Source organism: Hemicordylus capensis, chromosome 1, assembly GCF_027244095.1.
Source record: "Hemicordylus capensis ecotype Gifberg chromosome 1, rHemCap1.1.pri, whole genome shotgun sequence".
Lineage (NCBI taxonomy): Eukaryota > Metazoa > Chordata > Lepidosauria > Squamata > Cordylidae > Hemicordylus > Hemicordylus capensis.
This window is the reverse complement of record NC_069657.1, coordinates 382741530-382765095: the sequence shown is the minus strand read 5'-3', so window position 1 is coordinate 382765095 and position 23566 is coordinate 382741530. Positions and strand designations below refer to the sequence as shown.

General features: G+C 42.5%; 1 protein-coding gene across 14 annotated transcripts in view; it reads right to left on the bottom strand.

Annotated features, from left to right (window-relative positions):
- The window catches only part of RYR2 (ryanodine receptor 2), a 625908-nt gene that overhangs the window by 463272 nt on the left and 139070 nt on the right, over nt 1-23566 (bottom strand). For all 14 annotated transcript variants that reach the window (XM_053300231.1, XM_053300272.1, XM_053300252.1 and 11 more), the window contains exon 3: nt 4435-4539. In XM_053300231.1, coding sequence (XP_053156206.1) covers nt 4435-4539 — 105 coding nt within the window. The remainder of the gene's footprint in view (nt 1-4434; nt 4540-23566) is intronic.

Genomic DNA, 23566 nt, shown 5'->3' with positions numbered 1-23566 from the left:
CAAGTATATGACAATTTGGAGTTGCTCCGAAAAGTCCTAACTTCAGTTCTAACTATGCACTGTGGGGGAGGGGCGGAAGAAGGACAGTACTAGTATCCAATGAGCCCAGTTAGTTTCAAATAAGACTGTGTGGCAAGAAAATACTGGGTGGCTGTTCGTGGGGGGGGGGATGGATTTTACTGAGATTGAAAGGCTTATGCACAGCTGCTAGGAAAGAAAGGGGGCGTACAGAAGGCAGCTACAGTTGGAGTTCATTCCCATGTAAGAATGCTGGCCACAACTCAAAGGTTTGGGAGCTTTGGAATGAAGATTTCAAACTGAAGAAACCATTATGAGTGACTGCAATGAAGGTACTTTCACATGGATGTTTATTCCATCTGAACACCACTTGTTATGAGAACTTTGCCAAACATCCAGATGACATTCTCCTCATCCCATAGTATAGCTGCCCTACACTTATGAAACAATGGTTTCTTTTTAGACCTTTTTTCTTGACCTGAAAGTATTAATGGAAAAGAATGCAAAGTGAACAAACACGTAGATGGTGTTTCCATAGTCAGCTTGCACCCTCTATCCTAACAACCATTGGGCATTAGGAATACAGGCAGTAAGCAAGGCTTTTACTCTACCCCCGCCCCTTGTCTCTCTGACTGGTCCTTCTCTGATGGGCAGAGCAATAGGCCCTGAGAATATCAGTCTATCAATCATGCTCCCAGACTGCTTCTTGATCTCCTCTCTGCTGCAGTCTCAATTAGCCATGTGGCTTAGACAAGCGCACAAACCGAGGTTCATGCACCAGTGCAAATTGAGACTGGTTTGTGGTTCTGCAAACTAATTCATTCCAGTTTGACCCAACCACAAACCAGTTTGGTGGTTCAAGAGCAGCACTGAGTCCAGGTGCTGCGGGAAGAAAGCTGCCTGGAGCAGCAGTCATGCAGGTAACGACTTGCTTACTTGCTTTTCAAGGTATCACTCACTGCCCCACTGCCCGCAGAGCTGTCCTTGAACCACCAAACCAGTTCGTGGCTGGGCCGAACTGGAACCAACTGGTTTGCGGATCCACACACCAGTCCGAAACTGGACCAGTGCACAAACCTGGGTTCATGCACATGCCTAATGTGGCATTTCTCTCTCTCTCCCTGAAGACAAAAAGCTCAGGTGTATAGGCTTTCTATCCAACAATGCAACTTCCCCAATAAAGCTTACTTGCTTTGTATCTTAAAGAACTGTCTCAAGCTACTCTTTAAAGGGCTCAATTTTTACTGCTCATGCTGGCTCTGTTATAACTGGGGGTTAGTCAAACTCCTCCCCTCCATACAGACCATAGCACAACCCTGAAAGTCCCACACCATCTGCGCTGCTCTGTTATCCTGGTCTCCGGGTATCCTACAGTGCACTGTGTGCCGAGCTGCCAATGAGGTGCACTGGGGAATTTCCCCAAGGGATGGGTGGTCTAGATGCACGTGTCTGTGTCAGCGCGAGCTGCAAGTAGCCCATGCTGACACACAATCCCGGCAGCTGGGATAAGCTGCATGAGCAGCTTGGCACAGTCAAGTATACAAATGTGCCCTTAACCTCAGCTAAGAGCCAGGCTTCGGTGCTGGGTTTGGTTTTAAATTCTTTTAACTTTTTAATATCTGTTTTTAATGTATTTTGTTTTGCTGTAAACTGCCCAGAGACAAAAGTTTGGGGCTGGATACAAATATAATAAATAAAATTAATAATATTTATATACCACTTTTTAAAAACAAGTTCAAAGTGGTTTATATATCAAAAGTAGAGGAAAAGAAGGACATAACAGTTCACTGTTCCAAAAGGACATTATAAAAGGCAACACAAGGAAAACAACAGCAACGGCTACTAGAGGGATTCTATGCTGTGTTAAATAGGGACAGGTCTAGGCAGTGAAGCCTTGTCTGATTAGCTGTGTGTAGGAGTGTGCACGGACCGGTCCGGGTCCATACAAAAGGCCTCCGGACCAGTCCGGAATTCGGCTGGTCCGGTGGGCTGGGGGAGTGTGTCTTTAAGGGCGGGGGTAGCACTACCCGCCCCCCGCTCTTCCCCCTCCAGCGCTGGACTTTCCTAAAATGTTCTTGGAGCAGCAGAGTTCCTCCCTGCCACCCCTGCCCCCGTCGTTGTCTTCAAAGCTAACAAGCAGAAAAAGCTGGCTCTACAAATGCACTCGGCGCGGCGCGCGTGCAGCATACATCACAATTATGTATGCAGCGCGCATGCGCCAGTGGTAAAAACAGGCACGCGCACTGCGAAGGGTACATGCATGGCACCAGCTTTTTCTGCTTGTTAACTTTGAAGAACGGCAGGGGCAGGGGCAGCAGGGAGGAACTCTGCCACCCCAAGAACATTTTAGGAATGTCCAGCGCCAGAGGGGGAAGAGCGGGGGGGTAAGTACTACCCCCCCCCGCCCTTAAAGACACACTCCCCCCAGTGCTGGACCACACCCTCCATGGTTCCGTGCACATCCCTAGCTGTGTGTAGTACTGTCGTGGATTCTTCACCAACTGGAAACTCCATTTTCCAATATCTGAATATGCTATTAATGGTTTAAATATGCTAGTTTAAATACTATATTTATTAGTGAAGTTGAAGACACCAGATAACATTGCTGAAGAAGATCAAATCAAAGCTCATACTGAGGAACAGTGCTGAGTACATTTTCATCCCCACTAAATTCTACATTTGAGCCTACAAAACTGGCACATTAAAGCTTTCATGCTTGAGCCTTGTCATGGTCACCATTTACATCCTGAAATAAGTACATAAAATGTAACACCAAAATGACTCTTTTTTATTTAGAATACTAGTATAGGATGAAAAAGAGCAGGGGACAGTGAGAATTCAAGGTGGCTTAAAGCAAAATTAAAAATGCATATATGCATAAAAATAAATGAAGACGACACTAAGTTTAAGATATTAATAGCAGCAATAGAACAAAAAATACACAGAGCTTTTCAGTTAAGGCTGCAATCTTATACACACTTACTTGGGAGAAAATCTGACTGAAGCTAATGGTACTTACTTCTAAGAAGGCATACATAGAATGGATTGCACTATAAATCCAAACACATTAAAAATTACAATATACAAGTAGACAGTGGATTTACATCAAAGTCAAGCTATGCTCTCAACTGCCCTATAGGGTTCCCCGGTTGACAAAAAGAAAAAAACCAAAGGCAACATTGCTCAGGCGGATTACTTATTGTAAACCTCTCCCAGGCAGCTTCCTGTGCTTCAACTGCCTTTCTCCAAGTCCAGCAGAAGTTGAACAGAACAGTGACCGCACATTTTGCTCCTTAACTCCGTTTCTACAGAGAGCTTTTCTCCCCTTTTAATGAAAGCTGGGAATCATACTTAAAATCTGGTAAATACCTGCAAATCAGGGGGAGATGGCAACCTTATCATTTTAGTCAGTCTTGAGATTACAAATGCATGCATTATTTTTCTGGATTTCCTCAAAACAAATGCGAACTTTTTGTAAGCAGATATGATTTCAGACACTCTCTTACTAGTTTTCCATAAAAGGCAAGTAAGGACAAAGACAATGTCAAGCAAATCAAACTGTATTTTTTAGAACATAAATCTGTTGATTCTACTTCTTTCAGTAACGAACCATTCTTACATCAGGCAAATGCTTTCTTCCAACCTCTCTGAATCCTAGCCAGCATATCCTAATTGGTTTTCACCTGTAGTCAGTTTCATCCAAAATGTTACAGTGCTTATTCATTTATTATGATCTATGACACGGTGTTATCAACATCAATACAATAATAATCCTGTAAGAGCTGACAGGCTCCAGGAATGAACCAGATATCATTCAAGAGGGTCACTCCTCAAGTTAATATAATAAATTAATATGAACCAAACTGTTAGATCAACCAACTTCGGAACAACATTTGCAAGTGCTCCTGAATGTTCCACTTCTTGCAGCTGAGCATAATTATTTCTCTTAGTTTCAAAGAAGATTAGACAAAAAAGAATATATATAAAAGCAGAAATCTACCATGCACCAGAAAGGAATATTATGCAATATGACAACACCTGCCACTGAAAAAATATAGCTTTTTCCAATAACTATGAGGTAGACTAAGGAAATTGGACAGTATTTTGGAAACTTATCCATACATTATTTGCTGTTCACAAGCATGACATAGATTTAAATAAATATTTTGAAAAATTGTTTGTTCACAAGTTCACCATTTGGCTTTTTGTCATTCAGCGTTGACAACATGTACAATATATGAGAGCCAGAACTTATATAAAACAGTTAATTTAACATAATATCTGAACTCCAAATATTGAGTTTTTAATAATAGCACCAAATATTATTGCAATGCTTATGATAAAATCTGAAAACAAGAGTTGGCACCAGTAAAATCCATCAAAAACTAATTAAAAGGTAAAGACATTGCTACTCACCCCTTCAGCTTTCTCTTCCGTATTAGCCAGCATTTCCTGGAGAGCTCGCACTGACAAGGACTGTTCCAGCACAAAAGTACAGATGGAGAGATCCGGAGGAACATTCTAATTGAAGAAAGATTATGAAGGAAGTATTGAGTGAGGCCATTTGCTGAAACACTATACCACAGTTAAACATTTTTTACAAAATCCAATAAACTGATGCGGGGGGGGGGGTGTTTCTGAAACCTGGTCCAAGGGCATGGCCTGGCAGCACATGATACAGCCACTTTATTGAAATTAAGCAAGTTCCACTAATTACTTAATAGAGTGGTGACTTAACAGGCACATTAAGTGTCAAAAAGAAGCTTCAGATAAAATTCTATTGGCGAGACAAATTGCAAGAACACTTCACAGCAGAGCTGCAAAGTCAAATATAATTATTCTCACGCAGCAGTGCTCTCATGTCACTTCTATGAGTGCAAACCAGCTCTATCTCACTATGTTATCTGATCCTAGGGAGGCAGAGGAAGTTCTGAGCTGTGGTTTGGAAGAAGTGGCGGGATGAATGGAGGCTAAGAAGTTGAAACTTAATCCTGACAGGACAGAAATGATTGATGGTTAGTAGAAAACCTGATCAAGGTATGGGGTTTCAGCTTGTTCTGAATGGGCTTGCACTCCCTCTGAAGGAGCAAGTTCACAGCTTGGAGGTTCTCCTCGATCCAGCACTGCTCCTAGAAAATCAGCTGGTGGCGGTAACCAGGTGCGCCTTTATTCAATTTCAGTTGGTGCACCAGCTGCAACACTTCCTTGAGAAGACTGATCTGAGAGCCTCTGTCATTCATGACACTCACATCATGTTTGGATTATTGCAATGCACTCTACACGGGGCTGCCTTTGAAAAGTATTCAGAAATGACAGATGGTACAGTATGCGGCTGCCAGATTGATTTCTGTGCAGTACACTTATTACTCCAGTCTTGAAAGCACGCCACTGGCTGCCAGTCTGTTTCTGGGTACAAAAGCAGTTTCTGTGCTGGTTATTACCTTTAAAGCCCTAAATGGCTTGGGCCCCGAGTACCGTAGGGACTGCCTGCTCCCAAGCTGAATCTACTCACCTGACTAGGATCAGCTGGGAGGACTCTACTCCGCTGAGGTCAGTCTGTCGGGTATGCAGGACAGGGCCTTCTCAGTTATTGCCCCCAGGCTGTGGAACTCACTCGTGGGTGAGACCCACATGGCTCCCTATCTCCCAGCCTTCAGGAGGAGAGTGACCTTTTTATCCAGGCTTTTGGCCAAAGAGAAGTTGCTGCTCTTTTTAAATACTTAGCAACATTTGGTTTTTATGGTTTTTATTGAGTTTGTTTTATCTTGTTCATAAGTATGTTTTACTTTATTTTATTATTTTATCTTCTTGGTAACCACCCTAAAGTCTCAGGATGAAGGACAATATATAAGTGTAAATGAATATTAAAATATCAGCTATAATGTACTGTATTTAATTTGGAATGTACATCAGCCCTATATGATGTACATTCCACATAAGTCCCAGCCACTCACTTAAACACCAGCAGGTAATATAAAAAAACAACATAGGAAGTATCAAGAGCAGAGCCAGGTCAGGTTATGCTGGGTGTTGAGCCAGGGCCCTGTGCAAGATCCCTGCATTTTCCCAATATGTTCAGCCTCCCAGCTTGTCACACGGGAATAAGTGGTTCCTGCTCCTTTTCCTCCCACATTTTCTCTCATCATCTGATGGTAGGAGGACGACGACTCACCCAAGGACTCATCAGCAGTTCCTCTTTTTCTCACATAGGCCACATTCTCCTGCAGCTCTAGTCTTAAAACAATCCATTCCAATCCCAATCCTCCAAGTTTCTGAGCAGCAAGCACATGCTTGCCAGAGAAGCTGTGAAAAACATTATCTCGTTTGGATAGTGAGCATTCCCACACTCACTTAAGAACAAAGAACAGTGCAGGTGGAACAGGCCCAGGGTCTATCTAGTCCAGCATCCAGTGTGCAGAGGTGTTTTTTTACCAGCTACAGTTGGTACACCAGCTGCAACCCTACCTGGAGAAGTTGATCATGACCTCAGTCACGAATGCTTTGGTAATATCCAGATTGGACTACTACAATGCACTTGACGTGGGGCTGCTCTTGAAGATGGTTCAGAAGCTTCAACTGGTCTAGAACGTTGCTGCAAGGATGCTCATGGGCGCAAGTCGCTTTATGAGTGTTACACCCATCCTGCGACAGCTTCATTAGTTACCAGTCCACTTCTGGACTAGATTCAAGGTGCTGGTCTTGACTTTTAAAGCTCTACAATGATTGGGGCCGGGTTACCCATTGGACCACATTTGCCCATATGAATCTGCCAGGGCCCTCTGCTCGGCATCTCAGGCCCTGCTTGTGGCCCCACCACTAACAGAGATCTGGTTGGCGGGGACTAGTGACAGGGCCTTTTCAGTTGTGGCCCCTCAGGTTTTTAAAAAATGTGTCTTTTTTAAAAAGCTTTTTAATTTTTTATCTGCTGCTGATATCTGGTAGGTTCTTCAGTGTTTATAGTCCTCAGTTTTTAGCTTTTAATTAATAACTTTTAATTTGAAACTTTACAAAACTTTTAATTGTTTTATTGATCCTATAGTGTATGTTTTAAGCTGTTTTTTGTCCTTGTTAACCACCTTAAGTTTAATTTTTAAAGCACAGTGGCATGGAAATAGCAATATTAAGTAAATAAATAAATTCCAAGATCACACACGTTCTATGGATCCATCATTTAATTTCCTAGCATCACATATTCACAAGTAAGCAAAAGGGTCTCTAAATACAGAATATACCATCCAGAAACACCTCTGCAGTACAATAATTTCAGTAGGGCTCATCATGCTCCCTTTCGTCAACTAAATCTCTTCATATCCAACAGACAGCTAGGACAAATATGCAAATATTAAATATATTTGGAGTTAAGGCATGTATATACAAGTTACATTCTTTTGCTATTAGGAATGGCCTACTTTCGCCTGAGTGAGAAATCAGATTTATTAACACACTCCTGATGAGAGAAGAAAGCTTATTTGTCTTGATTAACTCAGGTTCAGAGAGGGATGTGACAGATTTCCTTCTGCTATATAGAACAGCAGGAGGAATTCCTGTCCGCCCACTCACAGTTCAGAGATTCCGTTTCAGGCACCCTGAGAAATGGGAATTTACCTTTCAATTTCAAAATACAGCTAAGACCTGCAACCCTCTTTTCACACAAGCAACACCAATATGGAATTCTTTTTATAACAAAACGCCTTTATGTTCATCTGTCTTCTTCAATGTTATCTGATGTTTATTTTCTATATGAAATTAGATAGTGTTATTTATCAAATTATGATTTGAGAGACAAGCACTGTTAATTGCCCTAAACCAAGCATATAAAAAGTGATAACCCCTTAGAAATTAATCTCAGTACTCTGCATAAAATAATAATGTATACATTACAAAGCGGCAAATGACAGTATTCATTTTTCTTTGCTTACATTAATAAATGAACTTTGTCATATACACACACCTCTTTTTCCTCTTGGTTTTATAAGTATGAAAGAAGTTATTTTCTTTGTAAATTATTTTTCTACGTAAAGGAAACATTTATGCCTACCTGCAATAATTACAGGGCTGGACCTTTTCAATCCTTTTATTTTATTGCAAAAATTTGTGCAGATGCCTGCACCAAATTATTAAGTGAAACTGTCCCGAGTCCAGCAAGGTGTACAATAGGAACATGCATGTGCATTAATAATTTTCATCTACAAACTGAATGATAATAGCATTGTTGAGAAATGAGGCCTAGACCTCTTGTTTTTTGTAAATAATCCATGGTAAATAAATTGTATTATTATTGCACTGATATTCCTAAAACCTCATCATTACCTAAAATAGATTGTGATTATAAAATGCTTGCAAAGTCCCTGTGTATGAAAAGTACTGGCAGGGCCACAAGTTCATGCCTGCTGTTTTTTAATTTCACTTTGAGAAAGAACTGTTTGATAATTTAGTTTTGGAGGGAATAAAAAGCATGAAAAATGGAGCAAATTTCATGTTATACAGATTGGATTGTTTGAAAATAACTGTTGGGACAATTTCTGTATACAGGAGGACCTCGATATTCACGGGGGTTTCATTCCCAACTGCAATCGTGGATACAGAAACTGAATACTGAGTCATTAGGGGCTATGGGATCGTGGGGGTTAGGTTCGTGGTTGTTGGGGAAATCGCTGAAAATTGCCAAAAATCAGCCAAATTTGAGGGGGAAACTTCCCTACCATTGCTTGCTGCTTCCCTGAGATGTGCTGTGCCCTGGAATGCCCCCCAAATAAGCCAAAAATTGCCTGGTTTTTATTTCTTTTATTTTTTAAAATGGAGCCACATTTAGGCTCAGAAACACAAAATAGCAGAGGGAAATGACCTCTACAGACATTTCCGGCCACCCTCAACCCATGGATACACGAGGTTGACATGTGTCCCCCCCCCCTTTTCCCCCACTTATGCAGAGATTGGTGTCTTTTACCCAACTGTGGATATGTGAATCCGTGGATATTGAGGCCCTCCTGTATATAGGAGGCTGATTTAGCCGAGAGTTAGTCAGAAGTCAGAGTGGCCTGGAAAATGTCAGACACAGAGTCCCAGAGAATCAGAGCCGAAGTCACAGTTGAAGTTGCAGAATTAGAGTCAAAGTCAGGAGGAACTGTACTCAATTCCTTCAACGTTGGGAAAGTTGCAAAGTTGAAGGAACTGAGTCCAGTTCAAAAGCTGAGGCCAGTCAAAGCTGAAGAATTGCTAGCCCTAAGCCCAGGTTGAAAAAATCAGTACTTTGATTGTAGCAAGAGCCGAAATCACAGAAGAACTAGGGTGAACTGAACCCCAGGCCAGTGACCGGGACAAGAGAAGGAACAAACCAAGTTGATGAAAGGAAGAGAACTGCAGAGGATTCTGTATTCGGGACCGGTTTACAATAGTTTAGTTGGATGTGTTTTTCCAACCATTTCTTTTCTACTTTATGCTCTTTTGGTTGATGCTTTGTTTGTTTTTTGTGCAGAACTTTAAATTTAAATTGAACTAATTGCAAAGTAAAATTACTTGTTTATCTTTAAAAGAAAGAAAAATTGTAGCTTCTGTTTACTCCACCTCACGCCTACAGGCCTTACCACTCTAACAAAGTTTGTTTTGGGCAACAGAGGTTTGAAGGGCTGTTGTGGCAGACTCATCCTAAAGCACAAATGTCTACTAGGTGGCAGCGGTTAAACTTTTAATTTTCAAGATCTGTGTCTCGTATTAGCAGCAGGGCAGATTCTCCACATGTGGTGGTAAAGTGGTAGGACTAGACAGCTGTTCCTCCACACGTAGTGGCAGAGGTGGGATAGACAGCCATTCCTTCACAAGCATAAAAGCTACATGTCATATACCAGCATAGATCTCTCTATGATAGAGAGATTAGCTTGACCACAGTCAGTCACATATTCCAGATTAGATTGTTGTAATATGTTATTTGTGGGACTTGAGGACTTTCCAAAAACTTTAGTTTAGAACAGGGATTCTCAAACTTGGGTCCTCAGGTGTTATTGGACTTCAACTGCCATAATCCCCAGCCTCAGTGGCCTTTGGTTGGGGATTATGGGAGTTGAAGTCCAATAACACCTGAGGACCCAAGTTTGAGAATCACTGGTTTAGAATATAGCTAAACTAAACCACCCCACCCCAACCTTCTCCACAATTTTGAAACAACCTCCCTGGCTGCTAGTCTATTTTCAAGTGCTGGTGCTTACCTTTGCAACCATATACAGCTTAAGACTTGGGGACCTTTAGGACTGCCTTCTTCCACATATTGCTATTCATACTTAAAATAACTGGAGACCGTTCACTGGGTGACCCCACCCTCTGAAGTTAGGCAGATGGTTACTGGAGATAGTACTTGCCAGACAAGTAGAAAAATAAGGGGGCAGCAGCAACATAATTTTTTCCAAAACAGGTCCAAACAGGTTTGCCTCCTCCCTCAAGGCTTCAATGGAGCTTGGGCTCCTGCATCTAAACCTTGAGGGAGGAGGCAAACTTTTAAATTTATCATAATAGAACCACCTTTCTCCAATTTCAGAACCATTACTAATTGTTTATGGCGTTCTCTTCTAGCTTTATTTCTATTAAACTAGATTGCAATCCGACTGGGTATGAGCTCTCTTTTAGACATTTTGCACAGTGCCCAGTTTTGGGAGGTTCTTCTTTTAGATACTTGGCAAATAATAAATATCATTGGGTCAGATCCAGACTTACCATTGTGTTTACAGAAGATACATCCATAAACACAAGGTGCTTCTGCTAACAAAATGCTGCCAGAAAAACCCATTCTTACTACCACTATACTACATACCAAGAAGTACATTCATTTTGCAAATAAAATCCAATTCATTTCTGTCATTCAATTATAGTTTAAAAAGTAATCAATGTATGAGTCTGGGCTTGCTGGGATTAGATCTGGCATATTTTTAAACTAGGGGTTTGGTCTGGTTTTTCCTGAGTGTATTTTTGTCAGTAATATAGCTATAAATGCTAAAAAAAAAATCTACTGGACAATTTTCATATCAAAGTGATATAACATTCCTTAGATTAATAACATGGGGTATCTGCAAAAACCACAATAACCCAAAGAAAGAACAAGGTAGGAAAAAGACTCCTTGAGACCTCCCTACTCATACAGAAATGTATTGAGGATTAGAATGGTACCTGGTCTTACCCCGCTCCCCCCCACCAAACTGTGAACTAGATGTAGGTTATGAATGCTTGTTTCTCTCATGCTACCATCAAATACCCAAGACAGAGAGGAATATGCCTAAAACTCAAGGGTGAGGAAGTTGTAACAACATAAGAACAGCCCTGCTAGATCAGGTCCAAGACCTATCTAATCTAGCATCCTGTTTCACACAGTGGCCCACCATATGCCTCGCTGTTGCTCTCCTGCAAATGGTATTCAGAGGCATCTTGCCTCTGAGGCTGGAAGTGGCCTATAGCCATCAGACTAGTAGCCATTGATTGACCTGTCCTCCACGGATTTGTCTAAGCCCCTTTTAAAGCCATCCAACCTAGTGGCCATCACCACCACAATTCTTGCAGAGAATTCCATAGATTAATTATGTGCTGTGTGAAAAAGTACTTCCTTTTGTTGGCCCTAAATTTCATGGCCTTCAGTTTCATGGGATGAACCCTGGTTCTAGTGTTGTAAGAAGGAGAAAAAATTCTCTCTGTCTACTCTTCTACTCCATGAATAATTTTATACACCTCTGTCATGTCTCCCCATATTTACTCAGATGCTGTAGCCTTGCCTCATCAGGAAGGTGTTCCAGGCCCCTGTTCATCTTGTTTGCCCTCTTCTGCACTTTTTCCAGTTCTACAATGTCCTCCATAAAATATGGTGACCAGAATTGTATGCAGTACTCCAAATGTGGCCACACCATAGATTTGTATAAGGGTATTATAATATAAGCAGTTTATTTTCAATCCCCTTCCTAATGATCCCTTGCATAGAATTGGCCTTTTTCACAGCTGCTGCGCACTGAGTCGACACTTTCAATTATCTGTCCACCACAACCCCAAGATCAATCTTGTTGGTTCTTGCCCCAATATGTATCACTTTACACCTGCTTACACTGAACCGCATTTACCATTTTGTCGCCCACTCACTCAGTTTGGAAAGATCCTTTTGGAGCTCCTCACAATCTGTTTTGGATTTCACTACCCTGAATAGTTTAGTGTCATCTACAGGTTTGGTCACTTAGCTGCTTAACTCAACTTCTAGATCATTTATGAACAAGTTAAAGAGCACTGGATCCAGTACAGATCCTTGGGGGACCCCATTTATTACTTCCCTCCATTTACAGAACTGTCCATTTATTCCTACCCTGTTTCCTGTCCTTTAACCAGTTACTAATCCACAATTGAACCTTTCCCTTTATCCCATGACTGATAAATTTATTCAAGAGCCTTTGTGGTAACTTCGTCAAAAGTTTTTTAGAAGTCCAAGTATACTATGTCAACCGGATCACCTTTATTTACACGCCTATTGACACACTCAAAGAACGCCAAAGGCTAGTGAGGCAAGACTTGCCCTTGCAGAAGCCATGATGGTTCTCTTTCAGCAAGGCCTGTTCTTCTCTACGTTTAACACTTTTCTCCTTAAGTATCCTTTCCATCAATGCACCCAGCACAGAAGTTAAGGTAACCGGCCTGTAGTTTCCACGTACTGCAATGCATTGTACGTGGGGCTGTCTTTGAAAACAGTATGGAAACTGCAGCTGGTACAAAATAGGGCTGCAAGATTATTAACTGGGACTGGACATTTTGATCGTATCACACCAGTGCTTCATCAACTGCACTGGCTCCCAGTCTGTTTTCAGACCCAACAAAGTGGCGACCAGGGAGAGGTCCTTTTTGGTGGTTGCACCCCATTTATGGAATAGCTTCCTCAGTGAAGTTTGCCTAGCTTCGCCACTTTGTTCTTTTAGACACCAGGTAAAAACCGTTTTGTTCACCTAGGCCTTTCAAATTTTGGTTTTCAGATGCAATCTGATCTTTAACCATTTTCAAACTGAGTTTTTAAGCTGTTTGGTACTGTAGTTTTTCTTCTTTTTTGTCTGTTATTTAATGTGTTATGTGGTTTTATTGTATGTTTTAATCTTTTGTTGTGAGCCGCCCAGAGAACAATTTGTTATGGGACAGCTAACAAAGGATTATTAATTTATTATTTTTATTAGAAGGATTATTTTTATTAGAAGGAGAAGCCAAGTATTCTCCCTATGTTGGCACAGTGGATCAGGTCAAGATAGCACCTTCTCAGGAAGAAGTGATAAGAAAGCAACAGGTCATCTCCTTTGCTAAGTAGTATATTAATGGCTGGCTCAAGGACAAGGCTCTACCTCACATTCACCAGGTGGTTCGTCCTTGGATCCACCATATTTTTCACACATATTGGCACAAGGGCCTCCATTTTACCCTGCCTTGACCCTCTTTCCTGCTTTACCTTTTGCCCTCAGACCAGCCCTTCTCCTAACTGGGTCTGTGCAGCACTACTGGCTGTGAGGTTTTGGTTCATTTTTGGATTTTGCCTGACTGATGGACCCCTGCCTGGTCCCTCAGTTCCCACTCCTGCCTGCCTGCCTGGAAGAAGAGAAGTTTCTCAGCCACAATTGAGCAGCAACTGAGGGGTTCACAATATGGGAAGGAGCGAGGTAGTATATAACTCCTATTCTAAAACTTCTACTTTGCTTTTTTCTCATTTCTCCTAAAATCCAAAAGCATCTGCTTCTCTTGTCAGCCTTGAGTGATCTTAATTCGGAAACTCAAGCCAAATCACCTCCTTGTAAGCTGTAACATAGTATTTTATAACCTGTTGGTCTTGCTAGTTAAATACTGTTGTTCCTTAACCATTATTTTCTTTTCCTGTACCTCAAAAAGCCCTTCAATAAACCTCATTCTGTTTTAAATTTTGATCTCTCTATTCAGTTCTTTCCACAACCAAAGCTTTGAACAAATTTATTCTGAAGGTGGGACTGCTCCATTTCAAACTAGCTAATCCCCCCCACAAGCCTAAAACCTAGGGTCCCCGCCAATTCCCCAGGAGCAGTTCCATTAACATCTGGACTTGGTGGCACCTCTCCTCCTTCTTGGTATACATTCCAACTGAGCTTCTATTACTGTGATTTTAATTAACTTCTAAGCTTTCTGAAGTGATTTTATCCTCCTGACTTTCCCTTTCAGTTTCCTTTGTACTAGTCCCCACATTTATGAGACGTTTCCTCTTCTGAAGTCCAATCTGTGTAGGATTTTCTTGGCAATGCTCCACTCGCATATAATTTTAATTGGATCACACTATGGTCACTTTTCCCCAATGGTTCTACAACTCTGACATCTCGCACCAGGACTTGGGCACCACTCAGGATTAAGTCGCCTTCTCTCAGGTTGATTAAGTGACCAACTATTCTAAGCAGTGTTCCCTCTAATAAGAATTCCGGGATATTGTTGACTACAACTCCCAGAATCCCCAAGCAAAAGCCAGTGCAGCTGGGGATTCTGGGAATTGTAGTCTACAACATCTGGGAATCCCTGTTAGAAGGAACACAGGTTCTAAAACACAGTTATTTAGAATGTCTAGAAAGTTGGCCTCTCTGTCAATACTAAGGTCTCAATGAATCAATGAGAAGCAGCTTGAACTCCACCTACCTGAACACCTGATCACTTAGGGGGTTCCAATCCAGTGCAACTCCACCTTTCTCTTGCTCCAGTGCCTGCAGGAGCAAGAGGCAGCCATCCATGCCCCGGCAAGGAAATGAGGCTTGAAAGTGTAACCAGGACTTGGCACTGCTTTTGGAGGTGGCCTTGGCACTCGGGCCATTCTATGTTGCCACAAACAGCTTGTGTTCCAAGACAGCAGCACTGAGCCAGGTTTTGCCCACCACTCTTCTCCTTGCGAAGACGATGAGAAAACTCCAGACCATGCTGACCACTGAAGAAGGAATTGCCTTGGCAGGTCGGCTGAGGACTGGAGTGATGGATCAGCTCACGAGATCCTTGGGTTCATTGGCAATGCCTGTTTTGTCCTGCTTATGTGACCCATGGATGAAGGGCAAAATGGTCACCCCTGCCCAGCCACGCAGGTGGAGGGACCTCCTGGTTGCAGAGGTTAGGTGAGCAGAGGAAAGGAGGCTGGGGCAAAACCAGGATGATGCTGGAGCACCTACTGCTCCTGTGCATTGCACCCCAGCAGTAGTGCTACTATCACTACCACTTCCAGGTACAGTAGTGTGGTGTCCCTGCCGAGCCAAGTGAGACAGCAGTGCCCCCACCTCTGCATTCCACCCAGTGGTTGATAGAGGGGTTCCTTGGTGTTTTGCCAGGGGTACAGTAGGAACCCACCGAGTCCTGCAGCAGTTCTGAGCAGTGTGTATTGCAGTACCTGCAGGAGCCCGTGGCAGGCCAGGAAACAGAACCTTACTTGGCAATATTTGCCAGATGGTTCCTCTTATGCCTGCCAATCAGCATCCAGAGTGAGAAGGTGTTCTCTATGGCTGAGGGCATGGGGACACCCCCTTGCTCACAAATGGATGCCGAGATGGTGCAGCAGGTGGTCTTCTTGAAGGCCAACCTCCCCCTGCTGGGCTATCCCAAGCTGGCCATGGAGAGTGAGTGGCTCATGGTCACACCCTCCCACTGAAACACCACTGGCAGCTAGCCCAACCCTGGACAACCCTATATCCAGAAATGTCATAGTCTGCCCATTAGTGCCACTGATGCACACATGCCACCACATACCATGGCCAATAATGAGGTATGGACTGGTGCCCTGACCCATGTGTCAGGTTGTCAGTACCAATCTGAAGCCAGACACAGGCAGGCAGACATGTACGCTGGAGAAGAAGAGGATAAAGACAACTTCCCATGGTAAGAAATTATCTCCATTCTTCATGTCTGGCCTTGAGAGTGACTTGTGCTTCACTCATTGCTCTGGTCTACTCTGAAGTCTGCAGTCTGCATTTCAAGGTTTACTCATAGAGTTAAAATGTGGCTGAAGAGGTTGTTCTAGTTGAGCTTCTAGTTACTGGCTGCTAAGGGTGCTGCTGTGGCAGCTGTTTGAAGGAGTCATATTTCTGTGTGAAAGAGCAGTTTGTGATGATACTGCCACGCAGGCACACTGTGGCTGCCTGCCACTGGATTTGGGGTAAATGATTCTTTTTTAGCCATCTTTCGGAGAGGAGAGCTGGTCTTGTGGTAGCAAGCATGACTTGTACCCTAGCTAAGCAGGGTCTGCCCTGGTTGCATATGAATGGGAGACTTGATGTGTGAGCACTGCAAGATATACCCCTCAGGGGATGAAGCCGCTCTGGGAAGAGCAGAAGGTTTCAAGTTCCCTCCCTGGCTTCTCCAAGATAGGGCTGAGAGAGATTCCTGCCTGCAACCTTGGAGAAGCCGCTGCCAGCCTGTGAAGACAATACTGAGCTAGATAGACCAATGGTCTGACTCAGTATATGGCAGCTTCCTATGTTCCTATAACTCTGTGTTTGGCAAACTGCTGTGCTCTGTATTGGGAGGGACTGTGTGTGCTTCTGTTCTGCAGTGTTTTTAAGGCAGGGTTGCAAAATGTGTGCACTTTGCTTATTTCCCTCATAAGGAACAATGGGGAATTTTTATCACCCCATTCAACGCTGACACACACGCACATGCTGCTGGCGCCACCATGGCCGATGATGAGATGTGGACTGGTGTTCCTGGCGCATGTGTCAGGCTGCCAGCACCAATCTGAGGCCATGATGTTATCCAGACATGAGCAAACACTGTCTGCATTCCTTGAGTTGTGGATTGGTCTGTTTGTGAGAAGGTGGTGTTGTGAGCAAGAGATGAACAGCTGCAGCTCAGCTTGTGCGCTCGCTCTCTAATATATTCTTGGTGATTACTGAGAGATGAGCTCCATATCTGGCCTTGAGAGTAATTTGTGCTTCACTCACTGCTCTGCAATTTGCATTCTGCATTGCAAGGTGTACTCATTCAAACCATGGCTGAAAAGACATTGTAGTTGAGCTTATGGCACGTTTGCTGGCTGCTGAGGGAGCTGCTCTATTGTGGCAGCTGTTGCAAGGGAGAACAGAGTCATAATTGTTTGTGTGTGAGAGAGCAACTTGTGTCAGTAATGCTACTGCAGCACAGGTAGTGTGGATGGCGTGGATTCTGGGTCACTGATTCTTCTCTGGCCATCATTAGACTGTGTTTTTGGCGAAATGTGATGTTCTGTTCTGGGAGGGACTGTCTGCAATTCTGTTCTGCAGTTTTGCTTTTTTCTTTAAGGCAGTAGGCAGGGCTTAGCCCATAGACCTACAGACCCAGATAAAATTCTAAAATTCATTAAACATCACGTGATTGTTCAATTGCTTTGTGGGTTGTGTGGTAAATAGATTGAGTCATACCCTACCACCCAACCCACTTTGATGTCCCTAGAGGGCCTACTCATGGAACAATGAGATGTTTCAAGTTCCCCATTGTTCCCTATGGTGGCAATTCATGAATTAACTACTCAATTTGTTGAACCAGTCATCTGGTTCAATCAAATATTTCTTGCGATCCGTTTGCTAGTGAATTGAATCACATCTAGCAATTCGTGCACACCCCTATCCACACTACTTACTCATGATAATTCATGCGATTATCTCCCAGTGTAATACCTGCTCAACACTGACAGCTTCTCTAAGCAATTCTACAGTCAGCAGTCTGCAGCATCAAATGCCCTTCAGCAGACTAGTTATTATCCAATCCAGCTTTGTCATCTAAATCAATCACCAACTATTACAGTTCACTACAAATAAGGTTTGAGTAAAATCTTTTGTCTCAGGTAATCAGATATTGTTGTTTCTATGACAAATTTAATTTAACCCCTTTCCTTCTACATAGATTGCAGGTCAAACCATCGAGGAAATAAACATTTCCTTAACATATAAGCAGATTGTTTCTAAATGTTGAACTGATTTTCTTTGCAATATTGAGTGCTTAAAAATTGTATAGGATCATTGCACTGACTGCAGAAGAAGCTTCAATCAGCTAGATGATAAACAATCCAAATGAGCCATTATAGGCAATTGAGTAAGCTGAAGGAGTTTTAAAAGCCTGTAATTACGTGTGTACCCAACAGCCTGAAGACATCATGGTCTTGTTTATGTTCTAACAGAAGGAAGGCCAACTCCAGCTTACTCTGCAGTGAGAACAAGAGTCTCATAATGATTTGGCAAAGCTTCTGCTAAGTTGCCCCCCCTTTTACAGGGGGCTATCCATGTGTGGCATGTATTTTGCTATGTGCATCAATAACAGGGTAATAGCTGTATGTGCACTACCAGTGAAAACAAAAAGCCCAATATATTAAAAAAGCACATTATACTGTAAATAACCGCCCTGAGCCATTTTGGAAGGGCGGTATATAAATCAAATAAATCAAATCAAATCAAATCAAATCAATCAATCAATAAAAAGGTAAAGTGTGCCATCAAGTCGGTATCGACTCCTGGCGCCCACAGAGCCCTGTGACTGACTTTGGTAGAATACAGGAGAGGTTTACCATTGCCTCCTCCCACGCTCAAACCTGACCAGACCAGTTCATCAAGCACTCCCTCAACCCCCCACCTCAAGTTCGGTCCGGTCCAGGGGGGGTTGCAGACTTTTTCCTTTTTTTCTTGAATTTTTTTTTAACCTTCTCATTGAGGCCACGGAGTGGGGGGCCCACAGAGGTTCCCCCTCCCCTCGCTGGCCAGTTCTATGGCCCATTCAAGCCTCTGTATTTTGGCATGGCGGCCATTTTGGATGCTGCTACGCATGTGCAAATGACGTTTGTGAGGCCCTGGGTCGTGCCAGGCCTCACAGAGGGCATTTGCACATATATGGTATCCAAAATGGCCACCGCATCAAAATATGGAGGCCTGAATAGGCTAAAGAACCGGCTGGAGGCTAGCAGGTGGAGGGGGAACCTCTGCATAAACCGCCCACTGCGTCAATGACCTTCCCCATGGGGAAAAGATTTAAAAAATTGAGAAAACAAAGAAAAAGTACATGAACCCCCCGGACCAAACCGAATGGGGGGAGTGTTGAGGGAGTGCTGGACCGAACTGGTCTAGTCAGATTCAAGCCCAGTCTGGACTCGAACCGAAGTGGGCCAGCCTGTTCCATGCACACCCCTACAAGCTGCTGTACTTGTGCAGGAAACAGGTTCTGCTAGCTGGTTTGCCAAAGGGCCAAGAAGGAACCGCCACTGAATTTAACATTGTACCACCCAGCACCAGCATGGCAGTGCATGATAGGCTAGAGCTGGCTCAAAGCAACTACAGTTGGGCACAGCAGCTGTGTAACACAGATGTGCAGTTTAAGGATAATAATGGTCCTGCCCTCAGGATACATATGGAACAAATGGCATAAAAATAAATACTACACTTGCCTACCACAATCACTAGCAGGCTTGAAAAAGAGAACATTATAGATGCTAAAGGAAAATAAACCAGATGTTACTCTCAAGTCTTTTAGTAGTTCCAAATGGTGGCACAACAAATCACCATTTGGTATTTAAGACCCAAATACATATTAGACACCATCAAATGTTCCAGTGAAAGATTCAGGAGATGGAGATCATTTACAGATGGACTGTTTCATACATATTTCCATTATCCTATACTTATTTCCTAGATTTGGAGATGATACACTGGAACATCTGCAAAAAATACAAACTACCTGTAGCCAAAAATTGGTGGGACCATCAAATTGAAAAAGTTGAAGAAAACAAAGATGTAAAAATATTATGGGAATTCTGATTACAAACAGACAAACATCTGCCACACAATACGCCAGATATAACTGTAGTCGAGAAGAAAGAAAAACAAGTGAAAATAATCGACATAGCAATACCAGGGGATAGCAGAATAGAAGAAAAGGAAATAGAAAAAAATCACCAAATACAAAGATCTACAAATTGAAATTGAAAGGCTACAAATTGAAATTGAAAGGCAAATTGAAATTGAAAGGCAGAAAAAGACCAAAATAATTCCAGCGGTAATTGGCGCCCTGGGTGCAGTTCCAAAAGACCTTGAAGTGCACCTCAACACCATAGGGGCCACAGAAATCACCATCAGCCAATTAACAAAAGCAACTTTACTGGGAACAGCCTATATTCTGCAACGATATCTAGAACAACAGCAACAACATTGACAATAAAATTCAGCCACCCCAGGTCCTTGGGAAGGACTCGATGTCTGGATAAAACAAACCAGTCAATAACACCTGTCTGACTGTGTAAATAAATAAATAAATAATAGAGCAACTGATTGATTGACTGATTAACTGCCATCAAGTCGGTGTCGACTCTTAGCAACCAAATAGATTGATTCTCTCCAGGATGATCTGTCTTCAACTTGGCCTTTAAGGTCTCACAGTGGTGCATTAATTGCTGTTGTAATCAAGTCCATCCACCTTGCTACTAGTCGTCGTCTTCTCTTTCCTACAACTTTTCTCAGCATTATGGACTTCTCAAGGGATCTGGATCTTCACATAATGTATCCGAAGTATGATAGTTTGAACCTAGTCATTTGTGCCTCGAGTGAAAGTTCTGGATTGATTTGTTCTATGATCCATTTGTTTGTTTTCCTGGCTGTCCAGGGTATCCTCAAAAGTCTTCTCCAGCACCAAAGTTCAATAGTGTCAATGCTATTTCTACCTTGCTTCTTCCAAGTCCATCTTTCGTGTCCATAGAGCGTCATGGGGAAAACCATGGTCCAAATCATTCCCATCTTTGTAAGTCTAGACACATCACAGCATCTAAATTTCCTTTCCAAGGCCTTCATTGCAACCTTACCAAGTGCTAGTCTGCAGCGTATTTCTTGAATGCTGGATGCTTTACTGTTGATGGTCGATCCTAGAAGGCAGAAGCTATCCACCACTTCAATGTTTTCATTGACAATTCTGAGGCTGGTTGCTGTACTCGTCATTAGTTTAGTCTTCTTTATATTTAATTGTAGTCCCTTTTTTCACTCTGCTCCTTGACTTTCATTACTAGAGCTTTCAGATAATCCACATTCTCAGCTATCAGAGTGGTGTCATCAGCATAGTGCAGGTTATTCATGCTTCTTCCTCCAACTTTAAAACCACGCTCTTCCAATCCAGCTTCTTTCAGTATATGTTCAGCATATAAATTGAATAAAGAAGAAAGTATACAGCCTTGTCTTACTCATTTGCCGATCTGGAACCAGTCTGTTTCACCATGTTCTGTCTGGACTGTCGCTTCCTAGCCTGTGTATCGGGTTCTCATGAGAACAATGAGGTGTTCTGGGACACCCATTTTCCTAAGGAAATTCCACAACTTGACATTGTCGACACAATCGAAGGCTTTCCTGTAGTCAATAAAGCACATATTTACTTCTTTCTGATATTCTTTGGCTTTCTCAATTATCCAGCATGCATCAGCAGTCATGTCTCTTGTTCCTTAGCCTTTTCTGAAACCAGCTTGAACATCTGACATTTCCCTTTCCACGTGGGGCTCTAATCTGTGTTGGATGATCCTGAGCATTATTTTGCTAGCATGTGAAATTAAGGATATTGTGTGATGGTTTGCACAATCTGTTCAGTCTCCTTTCTTTGGTATGGGTATGTAGACTGACCTCTTCCAATCTGTTGGCCACTGTGTTATTCTCCAAATTTGCTGGCATAGTTTGATTAGAGCTTTGACTGACTCTTCTTCTGCTGCCTGCCATATTTCTGTAGCTATTCTATCAATTCCTGTAGCCTTCCGACCTGGTAATGACCCAAGTGCTGATCTAACTTCATCTTCCCATACTAGAGGTTCTTGCAAGTAGAGAATATCTTCTAGAGTATCTTGGATGTTGACATCCCTGCTGTACAGATTTTCAGTATACTCCTTCCATCTGTTTGATCTTCTCTTAATAAGTTACTATTTGTCCTTTGGCATCCCTTAATATACCAATTCGAGGTTGGAACCTCCCTCTGAGTTCAGAGATCTTTTGGGAAACTTGCCTTGTTTTTCTGTGTCTATTTCCATTGTTAAAGTCTTTACAGATGTCATTGTAGTACTGCTCCTTGTCTCTTCCAATAGCTTTCTGAAATTCCCTATTAAGTTCCTTCATGAGTTCTTTATCTTTCTGTTCAGACAACCATTTTGCTTTTTTCTGTTTCTTGGTCTTTGGCAGTCTCTTTTCACATCTATCTATCTATCTATCTGTCTATCTATCAAATTTGTACACCGCCCCAAACTGTCATCTCTGGGCGGTTTAGAATAAAACAAGTTAAAAACATATACAAAAATTTATAACAATTTAAAAATTTAAAAATAAACCAGGGATTAAAACCTAAAAATTTTAATAAAACAGAAAGTTTGGGTGAAGAGTTTGGTTTTCAAGTGCTTTTTTAAAATTGTCAGAGATGGAAAGGATCGTATCTCAGTAGGGAGCACATTCCACAGTCTCGGGGCAGCAACCGAGAATGCCCACCCCGTGTGGCTACCAGCCAAGCTGGCGGCAACTGGAGATGGACCTCTCCAGATGACCTCAATGGCCAGTGCGGCTCATAACGAAGAAGACATCTTAAATACTTGGGGCCTAAGTTGTTTAGGGCTTTATAAGTTATAACTAGCACTTTGTATTTTGCCTGGAAACCTATTGGTAGCCAGTGTAGCACTATCAGCAAAGGAGTGATGTGGTCTCTCCGAGATGATCCAGAGACCAGCCTCGCTGCCATATTCTGTACCAACTGAAATTTCCGGACTACGTATAAAGGCAGCCCCACACAGAGTGCATTACAGAAGTTAATGATGGATGTTACCAACATAGGTACCACTGTTCTGAGGTTGTTCATCTCAAGAAACGAACACAGCTGGCGTATCAGCCGAAGCTGATAGAAAGCTCCTCTGACCACAGCCTCAACCTGAGATACCATGGAGAGATGTGGATCCAGAAGTACTCCCAGACTGCGAACCTGTTCCTTTTGGGGAAGTGTGACCCATCTAGAACAGACAGATCAAAATCGTCTTTGGAGTTTTAACCCCGCACAATAGGTACCTCCATCTTATCTGGATTCAGTCTCAGTTTGTCCTTAAAAACATTAAAGACATTTGTTCTTAACAACTTCTTTGATTTCATTCCACAGTTCCTCCGGTTCCCTATCAATGAGGTTCAGAACTTCAAAGCAGTTCCTGATGTTCTCCTTGAAAATGGTGGGTACATTCTCAAGATCCTATCGTGAAAGCTGGATAGCTTTGTGTTTCCGCTTTAGCTTGACTTGGAACTTGCACATGAGCAGTTCGTGATCTGTTCCACAATCAGCCCCTGGCCACGTCTGTGTTGTTATAACTGAGCTCTTCCACCTCCTTGCAACAATAATGTAATCAGTTTGATTTCTATGTACTCCATCTGGTGATATCCATGTGTATAGGCACCGCTTTTGTTGTTTGAAGAATGTGTTAGCAATGAAGAGATCATTGGCTTGGCAGAAACTAATAAGTCATTCTCCTGCTTCGTTTCTGTTTCCGAGGCCATACACTCAGACTGCGTTTTCCTCCTTACTTTTTCCAACTTTGGCATTCCAGTCTCCAACCACC